The sequence below is a fragment of the Pristis pectinata genome, chromosome 12 (assembly GCF_009764475.1).
Source record: "Pristis pectinata isolate sPriPec2 chromosome 12, sPriPec2.1.pri, whole genome shotgun sequence".
NCBI lineage: Eukaryota > Metazoa > Chordata > Chondrichthyes > Rhinopristiformes > Pristidae > Pristis > Pristis pectinata.
In genome coordinates, this window is record NC_067416.1 from 2,382,821 (window position 1) to 2,401,172 (window position 18,352).

At 41.1% G+C, this 18,352-nt stretch overlaps 1 protein-coding gene across 1 annotated transcript in view; it reads right to left on the reverse strand.

The window, feature by feature from the left end:
* LOC127576867 (protein O-GlcNAcase-like) overlaps positions 1-18,352 on the reverse strand; it is a 40,751-nt gene that overhangs the window by 318 nt on the left and 22,081 nt on the right. The window contains exons 10-14 of the mRNA XM_052027672.1: positions 18,122-18,172; positions 11,048-11,152; positions 6,419-6,507; positions 4,816-5,008; positions 1,002-1,122 (exon numbers count right to left, since the gene is read on the reverse strand). Coding sequence (XP_051883632.1) covers positions 1,002-1,122; positions 4,816-5,008; positions 6,419-6,507; positions 11,048-11,152; positions 18,122-18,172 — 559 coding nt within the window. The remainder of the gene's footprint in view (positions 1-1,001; positions 1,123-4,815; positions 5,009-6,418; positions 6,508-11,047; positions 11,153-18,121; positions 18,173-18,352) is intronic.

Below are 18,352 nucleotides of genomic sequence, written 5' to 3' on the forward strand. Positions count from 1 at the left end.
GTGAATAATGGGTCATGAAAAGTGCCTTGGTGTTTGATATGTTGTGTGCGAAAGAAATGTCATACTGAAATCCAGATTCACCCTCGTGTCTATCTTTGATAGAAGGGAAAACACCAAGTTCTCTTCCCCATGCACATTTGGAACATACAAGACCCATTGATTCATGGACTCCTGGGCTGACATTTCAGAGTTGGCCTCCTTCAGCAAGGAATGTGCCCACAGCCACAAGGGCACATTCTTTGCAGGAGGCGGCAAACCCTGAAATGTCAGCTTTGAGCTAAACAATGACAATGGTCAGTCAGATTTTGTTGCAGGAAAGAATCAATATCATTTTCTCTGCAATTGGCCTTGGATGTCAGTTTTACCTAACAATATTGACATTTGCACAGTAATTCACCTCGGGTTTTAAAAGCGTACACACCAGAGGTTGCAATTCTGTCATTTAATGTTTATATAAAAGCCAGACAACTAAAAGCTGAGTAAATCAACATTATCTAAAAACCTGCCATTTCCAGCAGACAAGAAACAAAATAGGGCCACTAGATCATGAAACAGGAAGCTATACAGCACTGAGTTACTAAAAACACTACAAAACCCAAGTGCATGCTTAAGCACCTCAGCTAAACATGTTCCACATGATAATAAAAATTAAAGGTTACAAGGATAGCAGAAGCTAACTTAACTAAAATCCATTAATTTCAGCTACTTGTGTCAAGAATTGTTTATTAATGAAGTTTGGTCTTTGGTCCAGCTACAGATAGTGACCCACTACAGAAGGACATCATACAGGTTTCTATATTCAACATTCTATTTGTGATCATTTAATTACACCAACTAAGCAATATAGCTGCATGGCCCAGGAGACAAAATGAATATCACTAAAGGTTTACTCCATGTGATCAATGCACCACTTACTTGCAGATATAGGCAAAACATCTAGAGTGAAGGAAAGAGGTCCTTACCATTGGCTTTTAAGGAAGAAAGCAAACAGCCCATCATACTTTTAGCAACACTAGGATCCGTCACTTTCGAGTGCACGTCCACCTTAATTAAGGAGGGAAAGGTGGCGAGGAAGTTTTCTGGCAAGCCTTGCTGCTCTTCATGGAAGCTCAGCATCATTTTCTGTGTGGGAAGCAAAGACCAGTAACAGCTGTGTTCAGCAAGACATCAAGAATCTGAGCAATGGTAAAGATTCTATAACACAACTCAATGAGAATTGGACACTGTCCCCTCAAACATCAACTCTGCATTGGCTAATGTCAAGTGCACAACATGGATTTGAGTACTAGAAGACACCGAAAGGCACCAAGAGTGGCCAAACAAACACAAGCTGCATCCACTGAAGTACCAAAGCATGCATGCTGAACAGAAGTAACCTGATTTATGGTAACAAAACATTAACTGGAAAAGGTGGTGAATGTCAAGAGGAAGATAAACTGCCAACAGTACCAAAGACAGACACTTGACTAAGTTTTCTGCCACAAAGATCAAGTCAATGAACATGGCTGTTTACTCAACACCAGCAGAGTTGTTGCAAAGCCTTCATCATTGTAAAGTGGTCTTTTCACCTAACAACTGCACTTGGGCTTTGCTTGAATTTGAGCCTTATAAAGTAAGTAAGTATCTGTAAAAGAAACCTGAAGGTAAAGCAAAATTTTGAAATGCTGAGGGAAGAGGATACCCTCAGGGAGAGGGCAATGTCAAGGACACGATCTATATGGCTAGAGCCAAGAAAAAGGGGATCCCTTACACCTCTGGGTGTATTCTACAGCTCACTTGCCAGAGGAGATGAAATCTGCAGGGAAATTAGAACATAGAACACTACAGCACAGTACAGGCCCTTCAGCCCACAACGTTGTGCCAACATTTTATCCTGCTCTAAGATCCAACCCTTCCCTCCCATTTTATGGTAACAAAATTTTTCTATTTTTCTATCATTCACGAGTCTAAGAGTCTCTTAAATGCCCCTAATGCATCTGCCCCCCACAACCTCTGCTGGCAGTGCATTCCACACACCCACCACTGTATAAAAAACTTACCCCTGACATCCCCTTTATACCTTCCTCCAATCACCTTAAAATTATGTCCCCTCGTGTTAGCCATTGTCACCCTGGGAAAAACTCTGACTGTCCACTCGATCTATGCCTCTTATCTTATACACCTCTATCAAGTCACCTCTCATCTTCCTCCTCTCCAAAGAGCCCTAGCTCACTCAAACTATTCTCATAAGACATGCTCTCCAATCCAGGCAACATCCTGGTAAATCTCCTCTGCACCCTCTCTAAAGCTTCCACATCCTTCCTATAATGAGGCGACCAGAACTGAACACAATACTCCAAGTGTGGTCTAACCAGAGTTCCATAGAGCTGCAACATCACCTCGCAGCTCTTGAACTCAATCCCCCGTCTAATGAAGGCCAACACTCCATACGCCTTCTTAACAACCCTATCAACCTGTGCAGCAACCTTGAGGGATCTATGGACGTGAACCCCAAGATCCATCTGTTCCTCCACCCTGCTAAGAGTCCTGCCATTAACCTTGTATTCTGCCTTCAAATTCAATTTCCAAAGTGCATCACTTCACACTTACCCAGGTTGAACTCCATCTGCCACTTCTCAGCCCAGCTCTGCATTATCAATATCCTGTTGTAATCTACAGCAACCTTCTACACCATCCACAACACCACCAACCTTTATCAGCAAACTTACTAAGCCACCCTTCCACATCCTCATCCAAGTAATTTATAAAAATCACAAAGAGCAGGGTCCCAGAACAGATTCCTGCGGAACACCACTGGTCACCGACCTCCAGGCAGAATATGCTCCATCTACCACCACCCTCTCTTCTATGGGCGAGCCAATTGGAATTGGAAATGTATAGTAATAATCAGGCTCTAATTATCATAATACAAGATTGAGATTGAAAGAATGCAAAGGGGAAACAGTAGAAAGAACAGCTGTTTTGAAATTAGAAAAGGCAACAGAGCTGGATGGGATCTCAGGCTGAAGGAGAAAGTCAAATTGAAGGGGTGCTAGGCTTCATCTTCCAAGCTTCGAACATGAGGATAGTACCAGAGGGTTGGAAACAGTCCCAGGCTAATCAGTTTAATAACAATCATAGAGAAGATGCTAGGGGTGATAATCAGACACACTTATGGTCATCTGGACTCTGGATCCAAGGACAGCCTGCACAAATTTGCTGAAAGCAAACCATGCTTAATAATCTTGAGTGAGGAAACAAGGTGCTGACAAGGACGAGCTTGTTGCAAGTAAAGACTTTCAGAAGGCAACTTGTGCCGAATGATCTCACTAGCAAAACTGAAGCCCACAATTCAAAAGGGGGCGGTTGGTGGCATGGAGGAAATCTAACTCTTTACCAAATCACAGTAAATGACTGCTTTTCAGGTTGGGGAAGGGTGTGCAGTGATGTGTCCCTGAATTAGGCACTCTGGCTACAATACATGGAAAGTAAACTACAAGGCAGGCAATAAGGCCTGAACAATCTGGTGGAATGGCAGCAATAAATGATGAACTTTAACAGCACTAAGTGATGTATTTTGGTTGGAAAATTGAGGAAAGTCAATATAAAAAAAATTCTAAAGGGGGTTCAAAGTCACAAAGGTCTGCTGTACAAGTGCACAAATCTTCAAAAGGTGACAGACAAGTTAATGCAACATTGATTTGGTCACAGCTGGAGTACAGTATCCAAAACCAGGCAGTGAACCATAGCATTACTGAGAAGGGCTTTCAGAGGGTGCAGAAAATGTTTTGTGGCACAGCCCCCAGGCTGAACAACTTCAGTTATCTAGATAAAGTGGAGAACCTGGGATCATTCTTCTTGGAAGAGGAGGTTAAGAGGATTTTGATAGGTTTAAAATTGCAAAGAGGGGGCTAGATGAGCTGAAAGAATATGGTTGCCAGGAGGTGCACTGTCACACATGTAGTACTGACATGGAGTGAAGCGGCATGTGCAAACATGGCCTCCAGTAACAAACTGGATGATACAAGGGAGCAAAAACTACAGGACTCTGGGTAAAGGAAAAGGGGATGCGAGAGCACAGATAATAGTAGGTTTATAAACTGGGAAAAAGGTGGCAAAAATTGCAAGAGTTCTACTTTAGTAACAAAATCTGTGTTGTATGTTAATGCTATTGCACTTGTTTGGTCTTATTGAGGAAGGCATGCCTCAAGATCTTAGTCAAAGAAATAGCTAGTTTGTTTGCACTATATTTGAAAGTAGTTCTGGCAATCTATGGACAACCTACTGCTTCAAGTCCCCCGGGCTGGCCGACAGACCTACCAGATTGTCTACAATAGAAGTAAATGGTGAGCTCCTTTTGAAAATTCTCAGATATAGACACTGCATTCTCCAGACCTGCCATGAGGCAGACTCAAATTTACAATTTTTAAGAGCAGTGCTGTGGCACAGCTTCAAACTGCCAGAGACCTGTGTTCAACCCTGACATCGTGTTCTGTCTGCGTAGAATTTGCAAGTTTTCCAGGGACTGTGTGGGTTTCCTCCAGTTTCCTGCCACATCCCAAAGACACAAGGGCTGGTAGGTTAATCATCCACTGCAAATTGTCCCCTAGTGTGTAGGTGAGTGGCAGAATCTTGGAGGGAGTTGACAAGGATGTGGGAAGAAAACAGGATTAATATAAGATTAGTGCAAATGGGTGGTTGGTGCAGACGAGGTGGGCTGAGGGGCCCATTTCCATGCTGCATCCATGACTCTGCAAGAGCCCAGTGTCTTGTTCAGCAATTTCTTCTCTTTAAGAAATAAATTTACAGCAAGTCAACCTAATTATGAGAAAGTACCTGTTCTTCTGAGAGTTCCTTATTAGCTTCTGGTTTAACGTACTTCTCCCGCATAGCAGGTATCCAGGAAACTTTACACTTTCTGGCATATGGTTTCACATCCACGGTTCCAAGGGCATAACCACATATACTGCCCTCATCTTCCAACACGAAGCAGTAATCTGGGCTCAGTGTCAGAAGTCCACCCACCAAACTGCAACATAGCAAGAGCAGCACATCGCTAATACATTAGAGCAACATTCCTTTCCATCATCCATAAAATCAAAGTATTTTTAAATATTCCCTCAGTTGAACACCACCTCTTACACAGGAATGGGCGATGCCTTTCTGGTAATTTGCCCAAGATGTCTAAACACTGAGTGTTTTAGAGGGTTTGATAGGGTAGAAACTGTAGTGATATTTCCCCTAACGAGTCTAGATCTGGTCAAATTGGCTGAAAGATGGTCTTGTTGAATAGGAAGCAGGTTTGAAGGGGGTGAATGGTCTACTCATGCTCCTGTTACTTATGTTTTTAAAGTCCATACAACTCTATAGTGTTGACAACAGTCACAGTAAAAGGAGTGAGAACCCCCAGCAGTAACAAACAGGAACCCCAAACAATTTGCATGACTGCAGTTTGGCCAAGGACAGTAGTCTGACATAAAGGTGAGCTAACAAAAAAAACTTAGTATTAATTTTCCCCAAGCATTCCCTCAGCATGTTACTGCTATATCAGATAGATTAGTTACTTAACTGGATTACTTATCATTCAGAATTCTAGTAACGTGGGCTTTGCCAGTAAACAGCCATATAAACTAGTAAGCTGATGGCCTACAGCTAGCGGATTGTTGAGGGAACATCAGGCTGCAGTTGGATGAGCATGACAAATGTGGAACTAGTCCATTCCCCAAGTCAAACAAATTTTGTGATTAAGATAAAAAAAGTCAGCTTCAGATGCAAGGGAAAATAAACTTCAACTAAAGGAAAATCCATGAGTCAGCAGATTCTTCAGGTTATAAAAATTTCTACAACCCAAGTTCTACCTTATACCGTCTTAGCATCGATGGAAGGGACAGCTTACTTCAACTATTCAATTACAGAGGCAAAGACAATTTAGCATTGGGCAATCTAGGTTTACCTGAATAAAACCATGGGAGTAAATTGGTAAATCAGTTTATTATTGTCACATGTACAGAGGTAGTGAAAAACTTGATCTGTATGAATGGTATGCAAGACAATTCATTACAACAGTGCCTTGAGGTAGTAACAAGGTAAAACAATAAAAATGCAGAATCAAATGTTACAGTTACTGAGAAAGTGCAGTGCAGGCAGACAATAAGGTGCAAGATCATAACAAGGTAGATTATGAGGTCAGGAGTCCATCTTATCATACCAGGCGACCGTTCAATACTCTTATAACAGCAGAATAGCTGTCCTTGAGCCTGGTGGTATGCACTTTCAGGCTTTTACCTTCTGCCCAGTGGGAGGTGGGAGAAGAGAGAATGACCGGGGTGTGTGGGTTTTGATTATGCCGGCTGCTTTACCGAGGCAGCGAGAAGTGATGTCCTTTGTGAAGTTTAGAGATAACTGAACACTCTACACACACAAACCTCTACACACTCACCTGTCGCCAATAATATCTGGCTGATCAGACATTGTGTCACCATCCATTTCATCATCATACATCTCCTTACAGATTTTATACACAGAGGCCTGCAGATAAAAGCAAATCCAGTTAATAAACAGTACTTTAAAAAGGCTAGATGTGGACTGATACAACATATGGATAAAAAATATAGGGGATGCATACATTTCATCCTTTCATTTGTATTGATGCAATCAGAAAATCACAACACCCCAAGTCATCATCAGCTCATCATGGAAGCAATCCAGAATATAGAACAGTACACCACAGGAACAGGCCCTTCAGCCCACAAATGTCTGCCGACCATGATGTCAAATTAAACTAAAACTATCTGCCTGCACATGATCCATATTCCCCCATTCTCTGTATGTTCATGTGCCTGTCTAAATGCCTCTTAAACACCACTATTGTACGGCTTCCACCACCTCCCCTGGCAGCATGTTTTTGGGGCATAACACTCTGTGGGGTGAAAAAAAACTTGCCCTGCACATCTCCTTTAAACCTTCCTGCCTCTTACCTTAAATCTATGTCCTCCAGTATGACATTTCTGCCCTGGGAAAAAGACTGACCATCTCATATGCATCTCAGGTCTCCCCTCAGCCCGACAAGGTCCAAAGAAAACAACCCAAGTTTATCCAACCTCTCCTTATAGCTAGTACTCTTAAGTCTGATAAACCTCTTCTGCGCCCTCTTCAAAGCCTCCACATCATTCCTGTAATGGGGTGACCAGAATCGCACACAATACAAATATAGCCCAATTAGACTGTGGGATTGGGGTTAACGTTCCAGCATCCCACTGAGGCAAATGGAATCCTACTCCATAAAACAGAGGAGCAGTGGTAGGCCATTCGGCCCATTGAGTCTACTCTGTCAATCATGGATTATTTTACCCTCTAAACCCCATTCTCCCACCTTCAGCCTGTAGCCTTTGACACCCTTACTAATCAAGAACCTATCAACCTCTGCTTTAAATATACCCAATGACTCGTACTTTAGTTGATAGGTAAACCAAAATTAGAAATTTACCTTTAAGTTCACAACTAAAGTGCATAAAACCTAATTTGGAAGGGTACAGAACAGTGTACCTCAATTTTTAAAAACAGGATAAACAGGAATATGTTAAGGGTCATGTAAAACTCATTTGCACACCAACTTGCCATTCACTTCCATTCAATTAACATTCCATTCACTTATCACCCATGCTTAGCAACCTACATTGGCTCCTGGTTAAGCAATTTAAAATTCTCTTTCCTACTTTACTGTGGAATGCCACTGCCAATTTCTAACCCCTCCTAACACAGCCCTCAACAATCCTGGAACTCCTCCACTTCTAGCATTCCCAGACCCAATTTCTCTATAATCGGTGGTTATGTTTTCAGCTGCCAGGGACACACACACACTGAAGTGACCCCCTCTAAACTCTATCCTTTAAAACCTCAGAAAACTTACCTCCATCACCAAGCTTTTTGTTATAAAATTTGACACAGCTGCATATATGATAACACTCCAGCTTCTGCACATCTTCTGTTACACTAAGGATGTGCAGAAGCAACTGATGAATACATCAAAAAATCATTAAGATTTTAAGACATCTTAAATAGCAGCCAGTGATCCAAGTGATAAGGTGAGGAATGGCAGCTCCAATAGAAGGATCCCAAAGATGCCATTAAAACCAGACCAGAAGTCCACAAAAGCAGTGCTGAATGCCAAGTTATGGGAGATGAATTTGCAATGAAATAAAGCTCCAAAAGGAACAGCGGCAGTGTTCATCCTTTGTGGAAATAAGCCTAGATCTTCAGTGCCACCAACAACTGGGGACAAGTCCGTAAGGCTATGCTGCTATTCCACATACACATTTATGACACAATTGTATCAGTGATGTAGCTGGCAGAAATGCTGGTCTCATTTGCAATGTCTGCCATTCTCCAACTATATTTCCCAAGAAATGACAAATGCACAGAGCAGCAAGGTCTTCAGGGTCTTTTCCTTGCCCTTGATTAAAAATAGCTGGTAGTGAGGAACCTCTCAATCCAGCTTGTGTTTGACAGCTGAGGGGCAGGAAAAACAAATCCACAATTCTTTCCAATATGGTCAATTTGTTGAACACCCAAATGTCAGGTGAGAAATCAGTCAAGATTTGCTATGGTACTAGTTTTTACTAATAATTCATGCACATGCAATGATAACCTTTCCAGGTACTGAAGGCCTCAATGATGAACGAGCCAGACCAAAGGACTGGATCAGTGCTTTCCACACAAACTAAGAGGAGGTTGCTGAGAAGGGGGAAAGAATGGTGTAGTCTTACCACTGTCTTGTTGGTAAAGAACCAGGACTGAGGTGGCACAAAATAAGCAACGGTTAACATCATTGCTGATTAGTTTTGACTAAAGTATTTTTCCTCCAAGTTGCAAATCAGGTCTCCACAATAACAGGATCTTATCCTTATCCAATTTTTCCCTTAATGAGTAAATGGTCCATGCTCAGACCCAATAAGGGTCTTGACAAGATTGAGCAGAAGGATGGTGACCCACAATAACTTTTACCAAGTCTAGGGCTAGACCCATGAGTGCTTCCATGCAATTCCAAGCATACCAGAGACAAAGCACTGTTCAAATCTGGCCAGATGTAGAGGAGCTTAAAATAATTGAAGGCAGAATTTTAAGCAAATTTAAAACCTCCAACTATTTCCTTGCTCCCAATTCAGGAACTAGACCCATTAGCAAACTTGATTACAAGATGACTTAGAAGCTTTCAGATTGCAATGACAAAACATTGACACTCAACTCCATTCAGAAATCTCAAAAGAAACCCTACCAGGATCTCCAGTCCAGGGGCTCAGCAAATAAAGGCAAGCCTGCTCTTAAGGCTCACAATTCTAATGCTGAATCAGCACTTACAATATTCTGGATTAATGATCCAAACATTCTATGCAACAAACACTCAGCAGGTTGTTTGTTGCTCTTGTGTACCCATCAGAACATAAGATATAGAAGAATTAGGCCATTCAGCCATTGAGTCTGCTCCACCATTCAATCATGGTTAATTTTATTTTTCAACCCCATTCTCCCACCATCTCCCACAACCCCCTTACCAATCAAGAACCTATCGATCGATCTCTGCCCTAAATACACCTAATGACTTGGCCTCCAAGTAGCCAAATATTATCTAGAGACTAGCAACCCAAGCAAAGGACTTCACATGTGTACACCTGTGTAGGAACCAGGGTCACTACAACAGAGACCAGCATCTCAGTTCAAAAGATAGATGAACTCAGTTCAAAAGGCGACTGGCCAATCTGATATTGAACTTACCAAGTTAACTCATATCAATGGTGATTTCTCTGTACGAGGACAAATCCATCATATAGCATTCCAGTTTCCCCAGATTCTTTTACCTGCAAAGAGTAGGTTAATCACTATTTTATGCAGATTAACCAAGCACTGGAGGCATGGAAACAGTTGAATGATCCAGTTGGTTTCACTAGGTATAGGGAGTCCGAAGTCCTGCTGAAGCAAGCTCTTCCAATTTTGCTTCTTCCCAAAATGGGAGCAAAGAACATCGACAATGATGTACGTTTCTGATTTTGCAGAACACAAGATGAGCCTACAATGTTTAAGATGCTGGATATTTTGGGTATAGAGACTGCAACCCAGACACCGATGCATCTGTTCCCTTGACGAAGCTGAAACAATGACCTCATACTTGTAAGCAATATCACAAACTTACCCAATAATGGCTCTGGCTTCTGGGCCAACTCCATGCCAGATTTAATTCAGCCAGTGTGTCATTGCAAAGACAAAACGAATTCACATGGTTTAATTCACATGAGAAATCCAAAGGTCATCCCACTTCCCCTCCACACCCCATTAGCTTGCATTTCATTCTGCTTTGACGTTCGATACAACCAAGGTTATATAAGACTGATCCTACTTGCAGTATAGCGGTGCTAAAAACATCCCATTTTGACCTGGTTTAGTAATTGATGAGAGTGCAGGTAGGCTTTGAGGACTCCAGATATGGCAACAATATCACTGAAGAGAAATGGCCAAAAGGAAATTTGATAATGCTTAATTTCTAAAATATGAAGAGATTGGATGAATATAAATTGTGAATACAACTTCTGATCAGAAGAGCCAGAGGGTGCAGGCATCAGATGCTTTCTTCTCATTACTGCATAACTAAAGGGATTAAAATGATCAGCAAGACCAGAGAAAATGCTGAATAGAAATGACTTTAGAAATTGTGTGCCACAAGCAGCAGTTGAAGCATTGCTTCAAGACTAACTGAGTAACTGAAGTAAATGCAGATAAAGATTCTAATTTAAGAGGCTTCTGTGTACAGACAGCAATGACACATGCAAATAACCCTGCTGCTACAAACCTCGATAGTTACACGGCAGGGGAATGTGGCTTGACTATGGTGTTCTTGCATGACAAGCCATGACTGACTTTACACTTGGTTATTGGATTTGAAATTTTGATATACCTGCAGAACAAAGTAACTGACTAAAATTCAGTTAAATCTTAATTTACAATAGCATAAAAAAAGGATTTCAAAATTAAAGAGCACTTTAACTACAACATCATTTAGATAAAACAGCACACTGACCTCATCTTTTGGAAAGTACGGCCTGATAGCGTAGACCTTTGATGTCGGCATGGGTGGTGGTGGCTGGTAGAAGAGGTCATTTGCCCCTTCAATGGGCAACAAGCGCTGCGAAGAACAAACAGCTGAGTCAGTACAGCTCTGCATCGCATTTGGACATCAGTATCTGCTCCACATAACATACCTTCCAATCTCAACTCATTTGCTACTGAAGGCACCATGTAAAGCGTCATCTGTGTAATAAGCAGATGAAATCAATTCCAGTCATTTGAAATTGTATGCCTTAAATGTTAAGCACTAACTAGTATCTACAGTAGCAAACAAGTCCAAGATGTACAAATTACTGCACTTACTTTGGAATTGTGTTTAAAGAGTTTTGTTTTAAAAAGCCAAATGATCTCTTTTGAAGGATGGGGGCAAGGAATTTTTAGGGAGGAGGTTTGGTCTGGAGAGGGTTAACTGGCTGTCGAAGCCGTACATCCAGAGCTTCTTCGCAAGCGCGGTTTCGCAGGCAATGCGCAAAAGCACCTGTAGGGGAGAAAAGAAAAACAGCGCAGCGAAACTCCATGAACCCTTGAGCAAAACCAAGATTCAGCAGCATTCAGTCAGAAACATCTTTCTCCATCGACCCTCCCATTAGTCCATTAGGCACTAATGGTAAGGTGAGTTAAATTTTACTTCTGTTGAAGTCAAAGCTTATGCATTCTTTCCCCACACTCCGTCCCACCTACATTTTAGAGGCTGAATATTCATTATTACTTGGTCATCTTTGTTCATGGAACTTCGAGATCAAAGCAAGCTGCGCTAGCGCTGAGTAAATGTTGCGCAACCTGCAAAGAAACATTTTTGTCAACGACACATGAACTAAAATTTGCAGTGCGCGCAGGCGCAGTGGGATTCCAACATCTCCTTCCAACTGAAAAGAAAGCAAATTAGGTGCCAGTACCAAATGTACCATGTTCTGTTAAGGAAACCAGCTAGCCATCAACAGACCAATCCTTTCTTTTTGTACAATGTTTCTCTTTCAAAATGAAAATAAAATCAGTCATTGGGAATTCGTAGAATACCTGAAACTCTCCTGCTAGACCACCTCTAAAGGCCCAGGGTTCTTGGTCGCCACTCAAGAACTGTGCTGAAGATTGACTACGACACCCTGTTGATCAGATCCAAGCGGAGAATGTTACGTGGGGGCTTCCTGTGGTCTTACTTTTCCGCAAAAGCAATACACCACCTTCTCAACAGAAAGAAAAAGTGCGCAGCAAGAAATGCCCTATCTGACCTAGACTACCTCTTACAAGATTTAGGGCTGTAATGATTCACATCACTCTTTTGCCCACTTTTTTTGTTTGGGAAAGTTTTAATATGAAACAGCCATCTATTAACCCAACAAGTGCCACCACAACTTGAGAAAAGTTTCTACTGTGGCTCTTTACAAATACTTTATTTAAAAATGTACAAGGAATAATTCCAAGTCTTTCCATTCTCTTTGGGTACCTTGGATAATACTCAAATAATGAAACGATACCCCAGAAGTCCCATTGCAGCCCTAAGCAATACCTTAATTTAAGTGAAGTCACATTTTGGTGCTCCTCTTGTCAGATGACATTTGGTACTAGGATTTGTTTACTTAAACAGAAAAACCTTGACCTATGCTGGTTACAGACCAAAAATAGGGTAAGCTTCAATTAAAAAGTAAAGAAAATGTTGGAAATACTCCAGCAATAGTGGAGAGAGAGAAACAGTCAATGTTTCATTCCCACAAATGCTGTCCAGAATCTGCTGAGTATTTTCAACATCTGTAGTTTTGTCTTTCAATAGGGCAAGCCTCATTATGTGAATTGACTGATCAGCAGAATCATTGAAAACTCTCAGCAACCTATGGGAACTCAATTCTTGTATAATCAAGGTCCAACGATAAAAGCCTCTATATGGAAAAAAAATAGTCAAAAAAATTGGTCACGACGAGGTTGTATCCTGTAGACAACTGGAGATGGTTTCACAAGCTCATCCTTGCTCTTCAGAGGGTTAGAAGGAGTCCAGATCTTGTCCATGCATCAAGTCAGTCGATCATTCCTGCCTGTTCAACTTGCCTCTTCCAAATGATGTAAATTCCCTCCAGTATCAACTCAACATATTTGACTGAAACTTCTCCAAAGAGGTAGTCATGTAAAACAAGATCCAGGCTGTTGTCATGAAGGGGATCACCCCTCAGTTTGGGTAACACGGAAAAATGTATTCAAGTATTCTGTCGAGTATTTCCTGTTCCCTTCTCAGCCATCCCAATTGATCTCTTCTGTTCCTTATCCAAGTTAAATTTGATCCAATTATATTAATAACTTAAATACACAGCTGGTACCTGGAGAGACACTAAAGTTCTTAACTTTTTACATTTGTGGCTGGTTAATTTTGTATGTTGTCCGGGTTTATACCGAAAATGCAATCAGAATCTATATGTGTGTCTCAGTTGAAGGCCTGGACTTCAATCCTGCTCACTCTTATCACAACTTCAGGTTTACAGCAAATGATAACAAGGTTCACATTTATATAGTGCCTTTTTCAATCGTGGGCCACTCCAAAGCACTTTACACAGCCTGAGGTTTTGAAGTACGATCACTGTGATTGTTTCACAGTCGAGGCACCACATTGATCACTTTTCTTCCTCACCATAAGAGAAGGGGGCAGGGGAAGATGGACAAGAACTGGTTAGCCTGCAGAATCCATCATAGCATACAAATGTGGCAGCTATATATTTGTAGCTACCATATAAACTATCCCTTAAAATTCTAGTTAAAAATCCAGAACCACAACTAAAGAATTAAATCTGGCTGTGTAAACAAGTCCTCTGATGTCCTACATTAAAATTTGACCACAGGAACGTTAGGGCGGTAGCGGACTTGGAAGGTGAAAGTGAACACAGAGGAGCTAAACGAAGCAACACTAGGAGGGCAATCTGAAGTGAGTTTGTTGCAGCTAAGCTTCCATTGTAGCAAAGTATTTTGTATCTTTAGCTTTCTTGTCTAGCAGCATCCTGTTCAGACTAACTAAGAACTATTGCAGTGTTGGATGACAGAGAGTTTCAAACACAGAGAGAAAGAGAAAACAAGACCAAAAGCACTTTGGAGTTTAGACAGTTAACTATTTCAGAGACATTGGCCAAATACAGCATTGAAGCTCTTCCCTTTGTCTAACTCAAAGTGACAATGTTCCATAGATATGCTAAGTCACTCCATAAACAGACAAGGTCAATGTGGTCAGTGCCGAGGTCATGTTAAAATGATGAACCTAGAAACTTCTGCTTGGCTTAGTAAATATTCTCTCCATTCTAAATTCTGAGCAGAAGTTGAGCTAACTATAAAAACATTTGAGAGCAAGTGAGGAAAAGACAGACATGTTCAGCAGACATGAAAATAACCATTTAGAAAGTTATGGGAAGGAAGGAAAAAGGGAGATTCTTATTTAACAATAGCTATGTGTAGAATCGACTTTGCTGCTTCCAAATATTTACATATTCTTCCTCTATCATCCTTCAACACTGGGCAGCTCTCAGTTATATCAGTGGCACCTGCTTGCATCTCTACTATAGGCCAAGATGACATGGATAACCCACAGGTTTCTGACAAATAACACTGAAGACCATTTCCTTCCCCCCTCTCAATAGGCATTATACAATCACTTCCCTGGAACTGAAAGCTTCAGGAAGTGTCTTTAACCAAATCTGTGCTTCAATAGTGTAAAATTCATCACAGATCATGAAGGCTCCAAAATTACTTGGGCAGATTAGTGGTAAGACAGATAGTTTGGGAAGCACAGGTCTATGAGGAGCAAGAATTAACACTATTTCAGCAGATATGTCTGAATGATTGTGATGTAATAGGCTGACAAAGGAGCCAATTTGGGCTGGCAGAGCCAGCCAGTGAAGTTAAAAGCAGTTTAATGTTTGGGACTAAGTGTTAACCTGGAAAACATTTGTTTTCTCTTATCTTTGCTTCCAACTCAAGAAATCAAAGCATCAAACATTCTGCTTAGATTCCTGCACAAAGAAACCAGCCCCACAACATTTTCAGGAACAAGACGAGGGTCAGATGCACAGAAACTGTCCTTCCACAATTAAAAAGACTATTCTTCCAGATTTTTAACTGTGAGCAATACTGGAAAACTCACTTCACTTTGGCTTTCCTCACCATTCCAAATGTGTGAACAGAAATGATCACCAGTGCACACTCCATACCATTACAGTCATCTGACAAGATCAGCGCAGCAGCACAAGAGGGAAAGCTTCAATTTCTGGGCCTTACTCGTTTTATTGGATCAATGCAAAACGAGTCCGAAACCTGGCTAGGAATAAGGAAGCCTTCCTCTCAATTCACTAGTGAGATACAGTCCTGAGCAGTACCCAAGTTACATGCCATTCTGGATGGAAAATGCAATATTTATAAAAATGAAACACATGGAATGTGGTAGGGAAAACACTTTACTGAACCTTCAATTTTTTTTTCAGGGGAGGGGAATGGAAAGTTTGTAAAATTAATTTTATGCTGCAACTGGCTTTCATATGCAAAATGAGTCAGCTAAAAAACTGAACCCATTTCTAAAAATTAACTGCAGCTTCAGAAATAGTTTTTCATGCATTATAACAGATCACAAAACAAAACATTTCATCAAGCTTGTAACGGGTACTTGGGGACAGTAGCACAACTAGCTTTGATTTCAAAGATAATCTAGACTGCTCTATAAAAAAAAACGTTAAAGCATTTCTTATAATACTGGCTGCACAAATGTGACTTCAAGACCTTTCCTCAAAACGTTTTTTTAAAAACCCTCACTGCCTATCACTAAGCTAAATGAATGATCGCGCCACGCTTCGTACATCTGGCGTTGTCGATCCCACAGCTGTAGTAACTTGTGCTGAGGATTCTTCCATCTGTACACAATGAGGGAAGAAGACAAGACAATAGAAGAGGCCGTTAGTAACCCTTCACATCACAGCATCACACTCAGGTTATGACAGAGTGCAAACTGCATCACTAAACACTAGGACTATCTCAGAAGTATACCAGAATTCTAAACCTTCAAAAATATGACAGGCTGCCTCTCTCAACTTGTGGTCCCCAATATTTAATGACCTAACTCTGAATTAGCCAAATACTTTGACAGAAGCACTCATGCTTGTGTAATCTATCACTAATTTTGCCAAAACTATATTTTTCCAATAATGCCAGAGGAAGTGGTTGAGGCAGGTACAGTAACACCAGTTAAAGACACTTGGACAGGTACATGGATAGGAAAGGTTCAGAGGGATATAGGCCAAACGCAGGTAAATGGAACTAGCTGAGATGGTCATCCTGGTCAGCATAAATGTTTGGGCCAAAGGGCCTGTTTCTGTGTTGTAGTACTCTACAACTCTGAATCTAATTTTCGTAACTTATCAGCAGTATACAACAGTTTGATTAGTAGACACTATGAATCTAAGCTCAAAAAAAATTTTTTTTGCACCCTACCTATTCATTTTTAAGATCAGAAAGTTCAGATATTCATTTGTGCTGTCTACCAGAAAACTCCATTTCATATTCTGAAATGTTTCAAAACAACCTCCCCAGGCCCAGTTCCTTCCATTATCAGACTGTAAACTAACCCTAACTCACTGCCACACTTTTAGAAGATAGGATCTTTTTATGGTGGGCCGAAGGGCCTGTTTTGTGCTGTATGGTTCTATGGTTCACAATGGCAGCCATTTTTCAGAAACTGTATCCAATGCTTTGCTCTTGGACTGAGGACCCAACTGCTAAAGGATCCCTAATCCTGGGCATTTCAAAAGCTAGCCCATGACCTGAATCCAAGCCGTGATCACGGTGCCAGTCGAGCTGCCTGCTGTATCATTTTTAAAGGACTGCATCCACGCCATATTCCCTGCCATCTGCGTAGAACCTGTGAATAAAATTTGGTTACATGCTGTAACCCAGACCATGCTGGTGCCTGAGGCAGTCTGCACTCCCCCCATCTCAATCAACATGCCTGTAATAAGAGTAACCATTACAGTTGTTTCATTCCATGACTGTAACCAATTGTTTTGAGAAAAAGGAGATTGGAGTCTCCAGTTTTGAAACAGCTCCCCACCCTGTTCTTTTGTTTGGAACTGGTGGCACTTTTGAAGTACTGACTGAACCAGCAGACACCAGAATAGCCTTGCGCGTTTTATAAAGCTCGCATGCGCTGTGCCTGGAGGTTGCGCTCCAAGCCTTCGGATTGCTGCATCTGTTGGCCTGCCACTGTTCTGTTGGAAACAGTAATGTTACAAAACATACAGCAAGCAGCTTCCAACAGCAGTATGTGATCTCGGCATATTTCAGTTCTCTCATGGCTGAGTCTTTTGGGTGCTTTATTCTTCTGGTGGCCTTCCCCAATTTTGATACATTTAGCTAGTTCTAGTGAGGTGATGCAGTCCACAGTCAGTCCCAGAAAAGAGACAACACAAAAATAAAATGCAATGGGTTGTTTCTTTAAAAACAAAATCTACCAGTAGACTTAAAACAGTTACAAGGAACAATTACATCAGCCTCTGAAAGATAAAGCCACCAGAATAAAGTTGCTTACTTGTAAGCAAGTGGCCTAGAAACTATTCACTCAAATCAAACACATTAACCCTAGTGTTGGTTTCAAATGCCAGTCTAGAAACAAGACATCAGTGTGCTAATGTCCTTCACAGTACAGGTGAATGGAGAAAAAATTCAAGATTAATGTGGGATATTTAGAAGAAACTAACTTGACAGGAGAAAAGCAGTAGATGGCATAATTAAAAGAGCAAGAATGTTTTTTTTTTGAAAGAACTGCCACCTCCAAATTCAATAAATTTGGTGTAGTGTTGTTTAAGAGATACTGTTTTCAAGGGCTGACACAATTGTAGGATCTCAAACCAAGAGCATATGGGATCAAAACCAGACTGTGATGTTACCTACCTAACCACTGGACAAAGGATTTCACCATAGACACAACACCCTTTATATCCAGACATAGGGGTATAGATCATAGAGAAATGGATCGGTTTTCACAGTTAGCAAGACGAGTAAACATCTGCATTACGCTGCAGCACATTTCTTCAAATTTGGTAGCTCTGAAATGCCATTTCTCAATCTGAAATAGAAAATCAGAACAATTCACATTATCTGAATACATGCTTTTACGGAATAAAGAATGCAACTCAAAGCAATAACACTTTTCCATTTGCATGTTCTCCAGGGAAAGGTAACCCTCATTCTGTGAGAATGTTATACTTTGAGATGTTAATAGCCAGAATATTCCTGGGAACAAGGC